The sequence below is a fragment of the Anomaloglossus baeobatrachus genome, chromosome 1, assembly GCF_048569485.1.
Source record: "Anomaloglossus baeobatrachus isolate aAnoBae1 chromosome 1, aAnoBae1.hap1, whole genome shotgun sequence".
NCBI lineage: Eukaryota > Metazoa > Chordata > Amphibia > Anura > Aromobatidae > Anomaloglossus > Anomaloglossus baeobatrachus.
In genome coordinates, this window is record NC_134353.1 from 119,059,258 (window position 1) to 119,074,948 (window position 15,691).

The following is a 15,691-nucleotide window of genomic DNA, read 5'->3' on the forward strand; positions in this document are numbered from 1 at the left end:
GCCAAGGCCTGAGGATTGTGGGAACGAGCCACGTACACCGGGACCTTGTTGTTGTGCCGGGAAGCCATGAGATCGACTTCGGGAGTGCCCCACTTGCGGCAGATTGACCGAAACACCGTCGGATGCAGGGCCCACTCGCCGCTGTCCACGGATTGACGGCTGAGATAATCTGCCTCCCAGTTTTCTACGCCTGGGATTTGGCTTGCTGATATGGTGGACTTGGAGTCCTCCGTCCACTGAAGGATACGTTGGACCTCCAACATTGCCAGGCGGCTGCGAGTCCGGTGATTGATGTAGGCAACCGCTGTCGCGTTGTCTGACTGGACTCGAATGTTCTTGCCCGCCAAGAGGGGGTGAAAGGCTTCGAGAGCTGGAAGCACAGCCCTGATTTCCAGCACATTGATCGAGAGGGCTGATTCGGACGGAGTCCAAGTGCCCTGTGCTCGGTGGTGGAGAAATACTGCTCCCCAGCCGGATAGACTGGCATCCGTGGTGAGGATCACCCAGGACGGGGTCAGGAAGGAGCGTCCCTGAGACAGAGAGAGGGGCCGAAGCCACCACTGAAGAGAGCTCCTGGTCTGTGGCAACAGAGCCACCAGCCTGTGCAAGGAAGAAGTCCGCTTGTCCCAACAGCGGAGAATGTCCAGCTGCAGGGGACGCAAATGGAACTGGGCAAAGGGAACCGCTTCCATTGACGCCACCATCTGACCCAGCACCTGCATGAGGTGCCTGATGGAATGACGGCGGGGCCGCAACAGAGAGCGCACCGCCCCCTGAAGGGACTGCTGTTTGACTAAGGGCAGCTTGACCAGTGCCGGCAGAGTCTCGAATTGCATCCCCAGGTACATGAGTTTCTGGGTCGGGATCAGAGTGGACTTTGGCAGATTGACAAGCCACCCGAATTGGACAAGCGTGGCAAGAGTGAGAGAGACACTCCGCTGACATTCTGCACTCGAGGACGCCTTGACTAGAAGGTCGTCCAGGTAAGGGATCACTGCCAACCCCTGGAGGTGCAGAACCGCAACCACTGCTGCCATGACCTTGGTGAAAACTCGAGGAGCCGTGGCAAGGCCGAAAGGGAGAGCCACGAATTGGAAGTGTTCCTCCCCGACTGCCAACGCTGGTGTGAAGCTGCAATCGGCACATGCAAATAGGCATCCTTGATGTCGATGGATGCAAGAAAGTCTCCCTGGGTCATTGAGGCAATGACTGATCGCAGAGACTCCATGCGAAAGCGCCGCACCTGAACATGCTTGTTGAGAAGCTTGAGATCCAGGATGGGCCGGAAGGAACCGTCCTTTTTGGGGACTAGAAAGAGGTTTGAGTAGAAACCTCTGAACCGTACCCGAGTGGGAACCGGTACAATCACTCCGCTGGCCTGCAAGGATGCCACGGCCTGAGAGAAGGCGGCGGTCCTGTTGCAGGAGGGAGTGGACAGAAAAAAATCTGTTTGGCGGGCTGGAAGAGAACTCTATCCTGTAGCCGTGGGAGATGATATCCCGCACCCACTGGTCGGAGACGTGTTGAAACCCCGCGACGCCAAAGTGGGATAGCCTGCCACCGACTAAGGACGCTGCTGGCGCGGCCCGATAGTCAAGAGGAGGATGCCTTGGTGGCAGCAGCTCCTCCGTTCTTCTGGGGACGAGGCTTCGAGCGCCAGGTGGGTTTGAGGGCTTAGAGGAGGACCAGTTTGAGGAACGAAAGGACCGAAACCTCGACTGGTTCCTGCCCTGGACAGGTTTCCTGGCTTTAGTTTGTGGCAAGGAAGTACTCTTCCCGCCAGTAGCTTCCTTAATGATTTCATCCAATCGTTCACCGAACAGTCGGGTCCCTGAAAAAGGGAGCCCGGCTAGAAACTTCTTGGAAGAAGCGTCTGCTTTCCACTCACGCAGCCACAAGATCCTGCGGATCGCGAGGGAATTAGCGGAGGCTACCGCTGTACGGTGAGACGCCTCCAAAATGGCAGACATGGCATAGGATGAAAAAGCCGAGGCTTGGGAAGTTAAGGCCACCATTTCGGGCATAGAGTCCCTGGTGAGGGAGTGCATCTCCGCCAGGGAAGCAGAGATGGCCTGAAGGGCCCACACTGCTGCAAAAGACGGGGAGAAAGAAGCCCCTGCCGCTTCATATACAGATTTGGCCAGAAGGTCAACCTGGCGGTCAGTGGAGTCCTTAAGAGAGGTGCCATCCGTCACAGAAACAACTGTCCGGGCTGAGAGTCTAGACACCGGAGGATCTACCTTAGGTGACTGAGCCCACTCCTTGACCACCTCTGGTGGAAAGGGGAAACGGTCATCAGAAGTACGCTTAAGAAAGCGTTTGTCAGGACAGGCCCTGGGTTTAGTCACAGTGGCCTGAAAACTGGAGTGGTTAAAAAACGTACTCCTTGCTCTCTTAGGTGAAATAAACTGGTGTTTTTCTACCAAAGAGGCCTGTTCTTCTGACACTGGAGGGTTAAGGTCCAGTACGGAGTTAATGGACGCAATCAAATCGCTAACATCTGCATCACCATCGGTATCAATGGGGTACATAGGCGAAGCGTCTGAGCCCACAGTAAGGGCATCCTCCTCGCCCTGTGACTCGGCCCGTGAGCCAGAGCCGTGGGACGAGGAAGGAGAAAAGTCCCTGCGTCTCCGTTTAGGAGGACGGGGTCTGGGATCAGTGAAACATACTCTGTGAGCTCTGCAGAGTGAGTCGGAGCAGCAGAGGCACCCTGAGAAGGGGGCTGATGCATGCTCAGCAGCGTCCGGGACAACTGTCCCATGGAGTAGGACTGGAGTAGCATTGGAAAAAGATGCTACCCAAGCCGGGGGTTCAGCCACCTGGGCTGGAGCAGCCGGAGGGACCCCTGGGGAGACTCCAGGCTGAGGCACCACCACATTAGAGCAGGCATCACAGTGTGGGTTTGTGCTCGGTTCAGGCAATATGAGCTTACATGCAGTGCATATAGCGTACAGCCTTGGAGCCTTGCTCCTAGTGAGAGACATGCTGCTGAGGAGGAGATTCTATAATAAAGAATTAACTCCTTCAGAATGCCCTGAGAGTGTATAAAAGTGCACAACCAGAGGTTGTGGCATACTAGACCGCTATTTATGTGCCCTCCGGATTCCAAGCTTGGACCCCCAGCCAGATACTTCACTCCTTCTGCAGCTGCAGCAGCCAGCGCCGACCAGTGTACAAAAACGCTGAGAAAATGGCGCTGGAGTGAGGAGGGGGGGCGTGGGTTAACCCAAGAGCGGGAACCGGAGGCTAAGGAGAAGTACAGGGGAGGGAATCATCTCCTCAGAGAGGAGTGTCCTCCCCTATGCTGAGCGGCCGGTGGGCGGCGCTGCACTGTCCCCCTGCATGACTGATATGCAGGGGAACGAAAACGAAAGTAGGCCGCGGCTGAAGCCGGGGCCTAAAGTTATGCATGCGGCCGACAATCAGGCATCATCGGCGCGGTTCTCAGGAAAACCCAGAGAACCGGCCGGAAACACAGGAAAAAGACAAATGACGCAGCATTGCCAAAGTAACCCACTGTCCCCCAATAAAAAGTGCCCCACTCGTGCAGAAGGACCCCCTGAATAACGTCTCAATACTTAGCTTTTGAGACGCAGGGCCCGGTCCCTGGGGGGGGTGGGGGTTCAGTGCTCTGTCCAGCAGGGTCCTGCAAAAGGGCTGCGGATGGAGACCGGTCTCCTGCAAAGCAGTGAGAACCGTGTTGGCTCCAACTTCAAGCCAGAGCCCTAGGGGATGGTGAAGGAGCGCGGCATGAAGGGCTCCTGCCCTGAAGTCAACCTTAACAGCACCGCCGACACAGTGGGGTGAGAAGGGACATGCCGGGAGTCCGGTGGACCCGCTTTTCTTCCAAATCTTTAAATAAAAATGAAAAATCAAAAGAGGTGCATGTGTGTGTGTGACCTCCTGAACACAAAGCATTGAACTGGTTTGGTCCTGTCATCCAGGGGGTGTATATGCTCGGAGGGAGGAGCTACACTTTTTAGTGTAGTACTTTGTGTGTCCTCCGGAGGCATAAGCTATACACCCATGGTCTGGGTCTCCCATAAAGGAACGATAAAGAAACAAATAATTTGACATCCCGTGCTGTAATGTCTGTATACTCTTTCTATTGATTAAAATTAACTTTAAAATGAACTCTGCTCATGGGAAAACCCCTTTAAGTTCATGACTTAAATATCTGTGGCGGATGCAGCTGAGCAGAGTATAGCAAAGCTGCGTTGTCCAAATTCATTTTAGCACAGTTATCATACTCAGGATCGCATAGGAAAGGGTGAGAGGTCATCTGCAGCACTGAGGAGAAGCAGGGAGCTCATGGGAATGTAGTGTTAGAAGTGTAAGAATAGGACTGCCCATTCAGATATGTGAAGCTCGAAGCACAGGGGGCAGATGTAGATGAAAATATACACAAACGAACAAAAAATAATCTTTATATATATAAAATGAGGCTATCAAGTTCTGGTCATTAGATCAGTAGACAGTCCTTGCATCTCGGACCATGCTCGCACCTTGAAACCACAATTGTGTGAATGTTTGGCAAAGTCCAAGGTAAAGATTATTTTTTGTTCGTTTGTGTATATTTTCATCTACATCTGCCCCCTGTGCTTCCAGCTTCACATATCTGAATGGGCAGTCCTTTTCTTACACTTATAACACTGTATTCCCATGAGCACCCTGCTTCTCCTCAGTGCTGCAGATGGCCTCTCACCCTTTCCTATGCGATCCTGAGTATGATAACTGTGCTAAAATGAATTTGGACAATGCAGCTTTGCTATACTGTGCTCAGCTGCATCCGCCACAGATATTTAAGTCATGATGTACTGATCGCCCATGGGTCTTCTGACTAGACTTTAACAGCATCATAGATATATGTATATATGTATATATATATATATATATATATATATATATATATATACACATATATATATATATACATATATATATATATATATACACATATATATATATACACATATATATATATATACACACACATATATATATATACACACATATATATATATACATATATATATATATACATATATATATATATACACATATATATACATACATATATATATATATATATACATATATATATACATATATATATATACACATATATATATATACATATATATATATGCATATATATATATGCATATATATATATACATACATATATATGCATATATATATATATACATACATATATATACATACATATATATACATACATATACATACATATATATATATATATATATATATATGTATATATATATGTATATATATATATATATATATATATATATATATGTATATATATATATATATATGTATATATATATATATATATGTATATATATATATATATATATATATATATATACATACATACATATATACATATATACATATATCTATGATGCTGTTAAAGTCTAGTCAGAAGACCCATGGGCGATCAGTACATCATGCTTGCTCCATGCTCAGACCTTGAGACATGGATGTGTGAACTCCAGTTAGTCTGCAGAGTAACATCAAGTATGGATGTACTATACTTTCTGAAATAAGTACATCAAGAGATTATTCCCACAATCATTTGTTACTCACCGCCCCTTTGCAGTACAATCTCAGTTTTCCTGATGAGTTACGGACAATCACAGACACACGTTTCCGATTACTGCAACAAAAGAATTATGGACAAAACATTTCCAGTGTTGTCAAGCAGCTTGGATAATTGATAGTAAGAACAAAAAAATCAATTATTAAATTTACATAGAAATTAAGGTGCTTTTCCGCTATAGACATTCACAGTTGTAGTAGGGTTGAAATGACCGGCATGTCACCAACATGGGGCGTCACTCCAATGAAAAGGGAAGGAGCAATTTCACTACACAGTTTGTGTATGGGTGCCAATAACAATGGCGTTGGAAGCTACTTATGATATATGGTGGTACATCTGTATGGTATATCCACAGGAAAAGTCATGAATGTCTGTGACTTCAGCCTTTGACCCTTTGACAAGAGTGAGCCGACAATGGCAGTTCTATTCGTGTTGAGGAAAAGTGGAGGAGAAAATCCAAACAAGTGGGGAAACCAGAGGTAAAGGAGGTAGGACCTAGCATCACCTTAGACAGGTGCTCTGGGGTAATAAATGTAGACAAGTAAAAAGTGAACCCCGGCACACTGTACAGTTTCCCAAAAAAAGCGAACACAAGTTCAATTGTCTTGATCTATTTTTTCTTTTATTGTGAATAAGTGAAAAAAATGTGCTGTACAATAGTAGATAGTCCACCTCGACGTTTCGGCTTCAAGCCTTCATCTGGTCGGACAATCTGACCATCTAAACTCGCATCCGGCAAGATAGAGTTTGTGGTATGTATTGAAAAATTCGAGAATATTTAATAGAGGATATCAGCCTATTAGACAGGGCCTGGAAGGAATACCCTGGTGAAGTGGCTACAAAACCTGCCACCAGTAAACCTGTATGTAGGGTTACAAGTAAAGGTCTGTCAACGTGTACAAAAGCTTTAAGAGTGTCCACTCTGGAATCCTGTATATACAGTTACAGGGGAAGATCTGTCAGCTTGTATAGTGGTAGGCACAGGTAATGTACAAATGACTGTGGTCATATCAGTCTCGTTATATAGTGTTGACAGGATTGATCTGTCCGTTAATATGATAAAGAGCACAGGTAATGTAATAATGGCTCTAGTATCTCAATATAAGGGCATACTGTGTCTCAGGATCAAAAGGTCAAGTCTAATATCGCCTTCAATGGCGTGGATAAGTCTGAAAAAGTTAGGTGTGGAGATAGAGGATAACATAATATGCAGTAGACTAAATTGGAGTCAGGATCTGGCTGTGCGAGCCTGAGATATGGACAAGTCCCTGTAAACAGAGTAGCCCTCCGTGTGTTGGTGATCGTGCGCGCTGTGCGTCCCGTCCGTTTTTTTTTCACTTATTCACAATAAAAGAAAAAATAGATCAAGACAATTGAACTTGTGTTCGCTTTTTTTGGGAAACTGTACAGTGTGCCGGGGTTCACTTTTTACTTGGGAAACCAGAGGTAGGCCCTCATCTAGTAGATGCATCTGATGTCATGCATGTCATTATTGGGGATACCCCTGTAACAGTCAAACATTAGCGATTGTCTTCACTGTAGAAGAAATCTGCTCCTAATATAAGTTAACAAATTGCTTAGTGTCAATCGCTGCATGGTTTTTCAGAATTAATGTGGCCATTACCAACAAGTTGCTAATGATTTTCTAATAACAGCTGAAAACCACTACGACTTATATGAAGAGGATGCGATGTAGCCAGGGATGTAACAATTGTGGTTGCAGATCTCCGAGTGTGGGAGGGGATCTTCTGACACCAGTAACTTTTTAGGCTGGGTGTGCGTTCGAGGACATACAGCTGAAATGTACTATGGCATATAGAATTGTTGGCTCCCTGCACTGCAATACGCCGGCCGGCAACTGTTGTCAGGGTGCCAATCGCTGGCGGCGCATGGCAGTGACATAATAGGCCACCCGTAGTGGCACGCCAAGGTCAGCTGATGGTACGTCAAAGTCAGCGGAAGGTAAGAAGAATCATTTATATATACTTTTTAAATGTATTGGAAAAGAGTTGCAAAACGGGGGCAGTTAATAGAAGATGAGGAACATTATTACAGGATGGGATGAGGATGGAGGACATTATTATAGGATGGAGGACATTATACCAGGAAGGGGCACATGATAGGAGGACATTATTATAGGATGGGACATTATTAAAGGATGGGCCCAGAATAGGGGACATTACTATAGGATGGGACCAGGATGGGAGCAGTATTTTAGGATGGGGGACATTATGTCTGTAAAGAATTAAGGTTGGAAGATATTATTAAACAAAGGAGCCAAGGTTAGGGGACATTAAAATAGTATGTGACCTAGGACGGGGGACAAGATTAGTGACAATATTACAGGAAAAGGCCCGATTGGCGGACATTAATACAAGAAGGGGCTTGGATGGGAACAATAATACAGAAAGGGGCCAGGATAGGGAACATTATTACAGAAAGGGGCCAGGATGGAGGAAATTAATATACAAATGGGTCAGGATGGAGACATACTTACATAGAGGTTTAATATGTATGTCTTTATAGGATCTAGAAGGGTCCAAACTTCTGACTAACATTCAGGTCCAGATCCAAATTTTACTTCGGGGCCTATTGGACTCTAGTTAGGCCGCTGATTGTAGCCATATCTTGGCTGTGTGCTGAACTCCACATGAGACCCCAGATTTACTGTGAAGCACCAAACAATCCCTCCCTGTTAATACTTATTATTCCATGGAAAATAGAAAGCTAGAACCACTTTCTTGAAGTGTCTGTGCGGTGACATCCCTCTTTTACTCCTACGTGAAATTCATGAATACATTTATAACATTCTCGCTTTGGATATCACTTCTTTAGATCATCTTTGGCGATCATGCTCGGAACCATCGTCTGCACATTCCAGAAAAGCAATATTAAACCTTTAAATGACAAAACATATAAAAGGACAATTACTATACCTTGTAAACTCCAGCACATTGAGCAGCTCAAACCTTTCCTCCTGGCCAAGCTGCAGGAGATAAATAAACTTAGTGCTTGCATACTGCAGATATAGGGAACTGTTGCTTTTCACTTCACACCCACCCAACAGACACGTCTTACAGATCAAAGCTGTTCCCAAAAATGTCATGCAAACAGATTTTCTAAGGGAAATGGACAGTGTAAGGCAGGGTTCAGATAGCATTTCCCACAACGTTCAGTGGCTGTGTCAAGGTTTATGTCCAAACCCCAGCAAAATGGGATTCAGGCGAATATGTCAATGGGGCAATTGACTATAACAATGCAGACAGAGTGTTCTGTGGACTGCGTCTTGTTGCTCGTCTCTAATAGGCATTAATAGCTGAAAATGATGCATGACAAAGCACACAGTGACTTGGTCTGCATTATTACAGTCAATAGCCCCTTCTGCACATACGTAGGATTTTGCTTTGCTGGGGTTAAGACGTACACCCCGATGGAGCCATTGACCGTAAGGTCAAATGTTATGTGAACCCAACCTGTGGGTGGCCATACACATAGTTACATATAGTTATAAAGATTGAAGAAAAAGGCACCGGGCCCTCGAGTCCAACCTTAATCCACCAGTTAAACATCCTTTGTTGCTCTATATACAATATACAAACCACAATGCCATTTGTTGTGAGGAAATCATCCAGCCCTTCTTAAATGCGGATATATAGTGTCAGCCATTACTACCTCCTGTGGTAGGGCTTTTCACAGTCTGACTGCTCTAACTGTAAAGAACCCTTTCCTATTTAGCTGCTAGATTAACAGTTTCCCCACATGTAGTGAGTGCCCCCTGGTCCTTAGTATTGTCTTTGGAAGGCACAAGTCATGTGCCACCCTTTGTATTGACCACACATGTATTTATTCAGGCGTTTCTTTTTCTAAGCTAAATAAACCAAACCTTTTCCAACCTCTCATCATATGGGAGGCCTTCCACCCCTTATAATAATCTACTTGTCCGCCTTTGAACGACTCACAAATCTGAATGTGCTTTTTAAAATGTGGAGCCCAAAACTGGATCCTATAGTCTACAAGTAATTTATAGAGGGGTAACAATGTGGTGTATCAAACACTCTTTGGACAACCTAAAATCTTGTTTGCTTTTGCAGCTGCTGCCTGACATTGAGTGCTGCTGCTCAGCTTATTTGTTACCAGAATCCCATTCCTCCTGTTCTGTAGTCTCAAATATATTTCCACTTAATTTATATGCAGCAATAGCATTGCTCTGACTGCGGGACATGACTCTACATTTATCAACATTACACCTCATCTGACATGTGTTTGCCCATTTAGACAATAGTATTGCCCTTGATGGGATGTTACCAGGGACCGCAGTGCTGTAAAGCAACAGTACTAACTACTGAGAAACTGGTATTGACACCTTACTACACTATGCATTATTTTATTCTCTCAGGAAGAAGTATTCTGTCTATACCAGGTTAACTGAAAATCCTGCCCCCAAATTCAAGAGTGGAGCTACAGGCTGGAGAAGAGGTTTAAAGGGAACCTGTCAGGTGTAATATGCACCCAGAACCACGAGCAGTTCTGGGTGTATATTGCTAATCCCTGCCTAACTGTCAAAAAAAATAAAAAGTTTTTTCTAAAGATCCTTTATGATCTGCTAATAATCGCAGGGACTAGTCGCAAGGGTGTTAGTTCCTGAGCTCATTCCGCCCTCTTAGCATGTTAGGATGCCCACAGAGGGGTACTAACATGCTATTCAATGCCCACTGCCAGCTTCATCACCAGCAGTGACACACGTACCTGTGTCTATCACACCTCCTCAAATCGCTGAGGTTTAGGGTCCGTGCGCATAATCAGAAGTCCATGGCACTTCCGGTCATGCGTACTACACCAGTTTCAACTCAGGACACGTACACCCGGTTTCATAGTGCGCATGACTTCTGCTCATGCGCTCTAATACAGAAATCAGCGTCGTACGCGGTGACCGCAGAGAGGTGAGAGCAACCATGCCTCTGACGCTGTGCATTCATTAACATGTGAGCACGTCCACAGGGGTGTGCGCACATGCTAAGGGGGCCGACTAGCCAAGGAAGTACTTTGCAACTAGTCGCTGGCCTCATCATATAATGAAGGCTCTTTAGAAATACTTTTTTCTAAAGATCTCTTTATCTATGCTATTGCATACAGGGACAGTTAGGCAGGGATTAGCAATATGCGCCCAGACCTGCTCATGGTCCTGGGTACATATTGCACCTGACAGGTTCCCTATAATTAAACAGCTATAAAAATGCACACTGTGCATGTAACAGAAAGGTAAGGACCTGTATGTTCCTCAAAAGCAGAAATGTTTATCCTTGGAAAGATATTGACACACTAATTATAGTCAGTAAGAAAATTACTGTATGTTTCCATAGTGGGAAATAAAATCTTTACCAGATGATTAATTAACAGGTGAGATCAGAGGAAGAACAGCTAGATAGGAGACTAATCTGAGCTAGATAGAGCGTCATTACACAGAAAGATAGGACACACTATACAGATAGATGGGATACAGTATATACAGTGACATGCAAAGGTTTGGGCACCCCTGGTCAAAATTACTGTTATTGTGAAAAGTTAAGCAAGATGAAGATGGAATGATCTCTAAAAGGCATAATGTTAAAGATTATGCATTTCCTTTGTATGTTCGTAACATTTTTTTTTTCTATCTTTTACCTTCTAAAATTAACAAAAAGGAAAATGGACCTATGCAAAAGTTGGTTGGGCACCCTGCATGGTTAGTACCTACCGTGTTTCCTCAAAAATAAGCCCTAGCAGGAATTTTCTGCCTTTTCGGAATAAGACTTAAATATAAGCCCTACCCCAAAAATATAACCTTAGTTGAGGTTCAATAATGAAGCTAAAAAAGTTAAAGATACTACAGGACACTTCAATAAGGAAGGCAGTATGTGTCGGCTGGAAGTAGTGGAGGAAAGCTGTGGAGCACACAAAGACTTGCTGGGAGCACGTGCTGTGGATCGCAGGAGGACATGGGAGCGACCTAAATGGCTGGAGTCTGGTAAGTATGGTTCACCTGGGGGGGTGTTTGCCTATTTTAAGGGGTAAAATTACCCCAACCATGGTTCCCTAAAACTAAGCTCTACCCAGAAAATAAGCCCTATCGCATTTTTCAGGGCAAAAAATAATATGAGTGTCTTATTTAGGGGAAACACACTAGTAGCACCTCCAATTTTTGTATGAGGGCTTTCCATCCATTCATCCATGGCGACGTCTTCCAGTTCTGTGAGATTCCTGACTCGTCTTGCATGCACTGCTCTTTTGAGGTCTAGTCACAGATTTTCAATGATGTTCAGATCAGGGGACTGTGAGGATCATTGTAAAACCTTCAGCTTGCGCCCTTTGAGGTCGTCTATTGTGGATTTTGACGTGTGTTTAGGATCATTATTCATTTGTAGAAGTTATCCTCTTTTCTCCTCTTTTCAACTTCAGTTTTTTACAGATGGTGTTATGTTTGCATCAAGAATTAGTTGAAAATTCATTGAATCCATTGTTCTCAACCTGTGAAATGTTCCCCGTGCCATTGGCTGAAACACAATCCGAAAGCATGATAGGACCTATGGTTGGCTAATGGTTGGTGATATGTTCTTTTCCTGAAATGCTGTGCCCATATTTCTCCACACATGCCTTTGATCATTGTGGCCAAAGAGTTCTATTTAACCTTCATCGGTCCACAGGACTTGTTTCCAAAATGCATCAGGCTTGTTTAGATATTTTTTTTTCATCGTTCTGATGCTGAATTTTATGTTGATGACTCAGGAGAGGTTTTCTCCTGATGACCCTTCCATGAAGGTCAAATTATGCAGGTGTTTCTGAACAATAGAACAATGTACAATAACTCCAGAGTCTGCTAAATCTTCTTGAAGGTCTTTTGCAGTCAAGCAGGGGTTCTGAATTGCCTCTGTAGCAATCCTAAGAGCAGCTCTCACAAATTTTGCTTGGTCTGCTAGACTTTAACTTGACCTCAACTGTTCCTGTTAAAGGGAAAGTGTCACCAGGTTTTTAACACCTAATCTGAGAGCAGCATAATATAGGGGCAGAGATCCTGATTCCACCATTTTCAGAGTGCTAGGCAGCTGCTTAGAAGAGCTCATGGCTGCTGTTTTTTGGCACTAGGTTAGAGGATGCTGGGTTTTTATAACACTGTAAAATTTGGATCACCTGGTCTTTCCGAACGATGATAGTGAACAATCGATAACCCTAACAGGCTAATTAAGGTCTGAAACATTAATCAAAGTTATCTGAGCACACAAATCTCCAAGGGTGTCCAAAGTTTTGTATCCTTTTTGTAATGTTTAAAATGTAAAAGATGAAATTCTTTTTGCCTTAATTACAAAGGAAATGTGTCACCTTTAAAATGATGCCTTTTAGAGCTAATTCCATCTTCAACCTGCTTAACTGTTAACAATAACAGTAATTTTCAACAGGGGTGCCTAAAATTTTTCATGCCACTGTAGATAGGGCGTAGCAAGCAGCAAGACGGGACACGCCACACAGAGAGAGAGACGGGACACGCCACACAGAGAGAGAGACGGGACACGCCACACAGAGAGAGAGACGGGACACGCCACACAGAGAGAGAGACGGGACACGCCACACAGAGAGAGAGACGGGACACGCCACACAGAGAGAGAGACGGGACACGCCACACAGAGAGAGAGACGGGACACGCCACACAGAGAGAGAGACGGGACACGGCACACAGAGAGAGAGACGGGACACGGCACACAGAGAGAGAGACGGGACACGGCACACAGAGAGAGAGACGGGACACGGCACACAGAGAGAGAGACGGGACACGGCACACAGAGAGAGAGACGGGACACGGCACACAGAGAGAGAGACGGGACACGGCACACAGAGAGAGAGAGACGGGACGGCACACAGAGAGAGAGACGGGACACGGCACACAGAGAGAGAGACGGGACACGGCACACAGAGAGAGAGACGGGACACGGCACACAGAGAGAGAGACGGGACACGGCACACAGAGAGAGAGACGGGACACGGCACACAGAGAGAGAGACGGGACACGGCACACAGAGAGAGAGACGGGACACGGCACACAGAGAGAGAGACGGGACACGGCACACAGAGAGAGAGACGGGACACGGCACACAGAGAGAGACGGGACACGCCACACAGAGAGAGACGGGACACGCCACACAGAGAGAGACGGGACGCGGTACACAGAGAGATGGGACGTCGTACACAGAGAGACGGGACGCGGTACAGAGAGAGACGGGACACGGTATAGAAAGAGACGGGACACGGTATAGAGAGAGACGGGACACGTTATAGAGAGAGACGGGACATGTTATAGAGAGAGACGGGACACGTTATAGAGAGAGACGGGACACGGTACAGAGAGAGACGGGACGCGGTACAGAGAGAGATGGGACGCGGTACAGAGAGAGACGGGACACGGTATAGAGAGAGATGGGACGCGGTCTAGTGATACATAAGGCACAGAACATAGATAAACCTACTGATTCTATAATGACGGAATCAGGGGTCCTTCCTGTAAACACAAAACGGAGTTCTCTTGCCGCCCTTACTAGGGCTCCTTCATCTACAAGAGAAGATAGATAAAGAAAAAAAATAATAATTAAATCCATTTTATAGAGGCAGAGGAAGCCATAATTCATCACACATACAGGAGGATATAAATCCTCATATATACAGTGCGATCCTTTTGCACTGAACCTCCATAGAAATGACTCCATGCTGCTGTGAATGATGCTTTCCTCCCATTACTCCCCGTCACAGCACAGACTGCACATGAGACGGATGGTTTCGCAGGCTGTCTATTACCCCTATGAGAAATGAGCCTTCTGAGTGATATGAGTGATACTCCAGGACTCTAAGGAAACACGCAGTATAAAGCATGCAGTGCCGCTTGCCGGAGCTTAGATGTCGGATGTTTTAGGAATAATCGATCACATCATTTTGTTTTTTCAGAGCAGCGCCTCAGTTACAAAGCTTCCCTCCAGAGCATACACTGTGAACCATCAAAGAAAGAACCTCTATGTACATTTTCAAATAAATATATCTTTACTAGTATGCAAATGAGAGCTCTCCCTGAAGGAAGAAAAGCTCCCATTATCAGTCATCAGACACATTATGGACTGGCGATACCCAAACGTCAAGTTATTCATAAATGTCCTTAGGAATGGTGTCAGCCACTTCATTGAAACCTTCCCGATTCCTGCAAAAATTTTGCATGCGTTTGGCTGAAAATCTGTGACAAAATCTGCAGACTGCTGTTCCAGGGTTTCTGCCGCTCAGCAGTGCAGAGCAGGGTATGGGGAAGCTCAGCCATTATTACACCAGTGCTATTAGCTACACTGCAATATACATGACACCGAACAGATGTGCTGAGCAGTCATTGAGATGATTAAAGTGCCCCATTTAGTAAATAAACGTAAATCCCCTAGATCCACTTTAATAGTATATTTTACAGTACAGACTGTATACATTATTAAATGGATCCCTGATGAGGCTTGGTGCGTTCACTTTGAAAATCAATGTCAGAATCTGTGTAATCCTGATATTAAAATGAGCATTTTGTGAGTCCAGCTAAAAAGTGAGAGATCTCGTGTTTCTACACAGCCTGACTGACAGCTGCAGCTTGTCATAAGCAATAGGAGATCTCAGCAGGGAGGAGGGACACTGAGGAGCTGTCAATTCAGCTAGGTGGTTGGAGATTCAGCACCAGGGTCATAGAGGAGCTGTTAGTCAGGCTACGTAAGTGGAAATGGAGTTAAAAATGTCCTAACTTATTATGCCGCCATTATTACTTTCTAGAGCAAGTACTTCGACCCCAACAGATCTGAGAGATCATTTCAGATTGTGTTTAGTTTGTGTTATGAAATCTGGTGACAGATCTAATTTAGGCCAGGCTCAGATTCATAATCTGTATACGATTCGTGTATACTTGTAGTGTAGCTCTCGATCTGTTGGAAGGACGAGGACACACGCTAAATGGCCGCCATCGTCCACAGTACTTGCATCCTCCTTACCCACCGACTTTCAAAGGGAACCTGTCACCAGTTT

General features: G+C 45.3%; 1 protein-coding gene across 5 annotated transcripts in view; it reads right to left on the reverse strand.

Moving 5' to 3' along the window:
* The window catches only part of ATP8A1 (ATPase phospholipid transporting 8A1), a 324,895-nt gene that overhangs the window by 121,883 nt on the left and 187,321 nt on the right, over positions 1-15,691 (reverse strand). For all 5 annotated transcript variants that reach the window (XM_075347005.1, XM_075347007.1, XM_075347004.1 and 2 more), the window contains 3 exons: positions 14,125-14,207; positions 8,569-8,618; positions 5,620-5,689 (listed from right to left, as the gene is read on the reverse strand). In XM_075347005.1, coding sequence (XP_075203120.1) covers positions 5,620-5,689; positions 8,569-8,618; positions 14,125-14,207 — 203 coding nt within the window. The remainder of the gene's footprint in view (positions 1-5,619; positions 5,690-8,568; positions 8,619-14,124; positions 14,208-15,691) is intronic.